Raw genomic sequence first — 4,822 nt, forward strand, 5'->3', positions numbered from 1 at the left:
GTTGCCGGTCTTGTCCAATGATCAATCTAATGCCCCTTTCTCCAATGGACCATTGACGGGAATTGACTGTGTTAGAGATGGTGAGAGGTGAACCCTCAGAAAAGCCAACTCAATCGGGCCCCTTTATAGCAGGCCTTTGACATGACCGTTCGGCCCATAGCCATCTGGGCAATTGAAGTAAGTCTAGTGATGCCCTTAACTAGGGCAGATTTACCCGAGCGACATTAGTTGCTATTTGGATTTATAACTGAATTAGGACGTGGATGCAGTTGAATCAGGATCCTTTCTTATGCGATCCATATTTGTTAAATAAGGGCACTTTTTCGTTTCCAAAATTGATCTGGACTTTCTTCGCAAGCTATGGTAGTCAAGTCATTTTACATGCCACGATAACTCAAATTCAAATTCTGTCTCCTGTTGTTACCTTAGTGATTACTACATAGTTAGGAAACCACTACTTTTTGGCGTAACGAGAAAGGAAAACTAGTTCCGCTATAACGAAAGTGAAATCTTCTGCCAGCATTATTACAAATTATTCATAATGTGTAAATTGAGCTCATAATGATTCAAGACAGGCTGGAAAATCGAAGATGCCTTTGATGTTATAAATTTTTTATTTTGCCCATCTCCCAAGCGCAAACACTTAGGCACTGTTCCTTAGTGCCATGTATCTTGACAGCTGATGAAGACGCAATAATTTTGTTCTGGTGTCATGTAGTTTGGCGAAAACTGCTGCATTATTCAAGAATAGTACTGAACACCAGAAACTTGTAAACATTTTCCTTATTAACTGGAAGAACTAATTTTTTTTCTACAACAACAACAAAAACATAAACAATCTTCTCTTATTTCAGTTCAGTTGCAAGGAAGCTGGTTCATTTCAAATGGATAAAGAAAAATTGCGAGAACAAGTGAAGCAGACGCAGGCTATTGAACTTGATCTGGGGCATTAAGCTCGAAGAATTTAAGAAAAAAATGATTGTTGTTTACCTGATAATGCGATTGTGAAAGAGTCACCTATGGCCGGAACCTTTGGTGACAATTATGGCAGGTGATTTCCAAGCAGGTGGAGTTGATCCTCCTGGTGGCTATCTCTTTCATTCTCTCCACCTTCGCCATCTCTTCTTTTGCTCGCTCCCATATCGCTCTCGCTCGCGCAAAGTCTCTCTCTGCCAGTTCCAACTCCCTCCTTGTCAGCTCTCTCATTCTCTCAGCAAAAGCATTCTCCGCAGTGGCAACTCGAATCTGCTCGGCAGCTTGCTGCTGCAATTCCTTCTTTCTCTTTGTGTAGCGATTGGATTCCTCATCTGAAGAATCCAACCCACTGAAACCCATGGACAGATTAAGATCGACCAGAGGATGGTTGGAAGCATCATTTTCTATGGAGGATTTCTTCGTATCGGACCGAAGACAAACCGAAGTCGGGAGGAATAGCTGCAGTGCTCTCTGATCTCCTTCCTCCATGGAAAAAAGGAAACAAAGAGATAGGGTAGCAGTTTGACTCTTCACACGATTATATACCGAGTCCCCAGTAGCTACTTTAGCATTATGGTGTCCATGCTGTCAGGTGGTGGCGGTGGCACCCCCAGAGAGTTTGGTGAATCTTTGTCGGATTAATGCATGCTTTAAGTTGTAACTCCACGTTTTGTGAGATGTCAAAAGATTCGTAATGTTGAGCCAATCTGCACACTTTTTTAAGGCTCACTGGTTCCTGGCGGGGGAAAGAAAAGGTCTGGAAGCACTCCATTACGATGACAGATGACAAGACACCAACATCTTTCTACTACACTGAAAGTCATGGAACACAAGTTGCGAGGCACTGGCCAATGCAATTTTGAAATTAAAATTAGTCGAACTAATTTACCTCGGTGATCTTTCGCATGGTTGTTATTCCTAATCCGAGCCCCACATTTTGGATTCCCCAGTACATTTTACATCTGCCAACCTGATGTCACTGTTATGCTTAGTAAAGCTGAGTGACTCCCTATTGTTAACTTTCATTGTGGCCCATTCTTGAGCCAATGAATTTCGGTCATCCTGTGTCATGCAACCTCTTGTGAGTTGTGTCCCACTGTTTTACTCCAGCCCTTTGCTTGTCATCTTCTTCTTCATCTCTCACCGCGGTGCCTACTTGTATCTTCTCACTAACAGGGAAAAGTTATGCAAGATATACAAATTACTGCATGTGTTTTTTTTTTTTTTTGTTTTTGATGCTGCAAAATAAACATTGATGCAAATCTATCTCCTTGCTCAACACAGGTGATCAATTAGCTTCGTTCTAGGATACAAATGAACATGTATGAATTTACATTCTTTAGGGGGTGCTAGAGTGGTCTGACAATAATGCCGCTCTAATACTTAAGTCGGACTCCAATAATGGAGCTTGAAAAAGAAAAAGTAAAAAATACAATGCGAAAGCAGGTTAGGAAAAATGAAGAATGACTAAAATGGTTTTGATGCCCCTCCTATCAATGTTAATTTTACCTTTTATAGGTCATGAATTTGAGGTTGGAGGGTTAATAGTGTTGGACCAGTTGTGCTGCTAGATGGGGGTGTCTTTCATTTTCTTTTGTCGATCATACTTGTCGACAATCGTTAGCACACATTGAAAAATACAACAAAAGGTACATGAACACAATACTTATTCTCAGAGTTGCTACTTTACGGCCTATGTATCTCACCGTAAATCCATTATCTTTCTCTATATTAGACACCGTTCAGAGGCATAAAAATCTCTTACAAAGTCTGTACTTACAATATATAATATGACCAAATACAAGAAATACAATAGATATAGCAATAATGGTGCAACACATAAAGATTACAAGATCTTGATCATTGTAGAGTTGCTCTGGAACGATGTCTTGAGTGCAACAACATCCACTCTCAAACCACCCTAAATGAATCTACCAAACACTTCTCTATTTAGAGATGAACAACTTGCAAACTTTTATCTGTATTAGCATCAGTCTACTATTTGTGCACTATCAATACACTATTGTACTTGATGTGGCAGGAAATGACTAGTCGCATCTTCTAGATTCTTATTAATCACTTTCCAAAATAATTATCAGTCAGTTGTTTGTACTCCATCAATCAACTATGTGTTGAGAAGTTGACTTACGAACTTTTTATAATCAAACAGTTGATTAAATACCTCTTTGTTCGATCAAAAAATTATTAGTTGACTGCTTGAGTCGATTAAATAATCTTCTATTCAATCCCAAATTCATCAATCTACAGTCCAAATCAACCGAATAACCTTCTATTAGTTTCAAGCTAAACACACTAATCATATTGAAAAACACCATCAGTCGACTTCCCAAGTCCACTAAATAGTCTTCTATTTCATTTTAAGCTGAAAATATTGTTCATACTAAAAACACTGTTTATACTAGAGAAACTATTTATTTAGTTGATTGATCATATTCAGTTGACTGATAATATTACTAAGAACACTCTGCACAGTATTGGAAAATATTGTTCACAGTATTGAAAATACAATTTATAGTGTTAAAAATATTATTCACATTAAATTTCATCATGCTATGAGACTCCAAGTCTCTAAGATTTTCTCATATACCTATTACCTAATACAAACCAATCTTGACTTACTAGAACTTTCACTATATATAATTCTCCTTTTTAGGACTTTCAACCTTGCTAAGACCCTTCTTGGACTTCACTTGTCTAGCATTCAACCTGTCATACTGCTAGGATTTCTATCATATGCTCTGTTATATTTAAGAGGTATCCTAAGATAATAGTCTTATGATTTGTACTATTTATTTTGATAAATAAATATTCATTATTTAAATGCAAATTGCTTATGTGTTTGAATAGTCTTAAACTCACTACTGAATGTCCATAATATGACTCATACTATGAGAGAACTTATGATTGGATCATAACTCGCTTGGAGGTGAACGCTATCATAGAGAAACTTCTACGTTGGATTCTGACGAGAAGGAGGAGGTGCAAATTCACCCAAGCTAGTCGGAGGTAACTACCTTTGTTGCCGCCGACCTGGAAAGCGAGAAGAAGGCAGAGCTAGTCTCCTGCCTCAGACAAAATCACGATGTATGCTCGCCTGATCGACACATGAGCTCCCTGGGATTTCGCCGAGTGTGGCTTAGCACGAGCTTCATGTCCGGCCGAATACTAGGCCCGTGAAGCAGAAAAAGAAGGGTGAGTGTCTCTACATCGGTAATTATTAAAGTATTAAAATATTCCCTAGTCAATGAAATGATGTATTCAGACATCATCAATTCTGTGAGACTAGCACGGATTATATTTCTTGGTCTAATCAAGCAACTATTACTCACTAGTTGGAGACATTGGAATGTCGAGAGATAAACATAAATGCTAGTTATGGTAATTAGTTCATTGGAGTGACCTGCTATAAGACTTTATGTGGTTCTCTACACTTATGGATATGCCTGTGAAGTTCTTACTGCAACTCGAGTGTAAATTTCTTTCGACTTGAGGTATTCAAGTCATCATGAAGGTTTATACTTTGACATCTTAAGTAAGATATCTCCTTAGAGATGTGAACTCGAGATGATTGAGTATAAGTCAAAGTGTCCAAAGGTGTTTGGATAACTCACAGAGGGTTCACCACTTCTTGCAAGGAGACATATAACCTATAACGACTTGTCAGGATCGTTACTCAAAGTCTTTGCAAAGCATCACATGTTAAGAGTATGAAACTCTTAGACACATGTAGGAGTAATTTGAATTCACAGAATGAGTTAATATTACTTGAACTAGGTATGATGTAGTCAGCATAGTGGGGATAGACACATAGGTCGTGTCCTGAACC

The 4,822-nt window shown here is 38.4% G+C and overlaps 1 protein-coding gene across 1 annotated transcript; it reads right to left on the minus strand.

The window, feature by feature from the left end:
• Positions 1 to 768: 768 nt before the first annotated feature.
• Positions 769 to 1,524, minus strand: LOC122049450 (protein indeterminate-domain 16-like). Its single transcript, XM_042610835.1, has one exon. It carries the CDS (start codon positions 1,462 to 1,464, stop codon positions 1,018 to 1,020), a length of 447 nt encoding a protein of 148 aa, XP_042466769.1. The 5' UTR covers positions 1,465 to 1,524; the 3' UTR covers positions 769 to 1,017.
• Between the last annotated feature and the right edge of the window lie 3,298 nt (positions 1,525 to 4,822).

Source organism: Zingiber officinale, chromosome 2B, assembly GCF_018446385.1.
Source record: "Zingiber officinale cultivar Zhangliang chromosome 2B, Zo_v1.1, whole genome shotgun sequence".
In the NCBI taxonomy this organism is placed as follows: Eukaryota; Viridiplantae; Streptophyta; class Magnoliopsida; order Zingiberales; family Zingiberaceae; genus Zingiber; species Zingiber officinale.

Bases quoted from the DNA above. Each gene is read 5' to 3' on its own strand.
- LOC122049450 (XM_042610835.1), bottom strand. From the start codon at position 1,464: ATGGAGGAAGGAGATCAGAGAGCACTGCAGCTATTCCTCCCGACTTCG.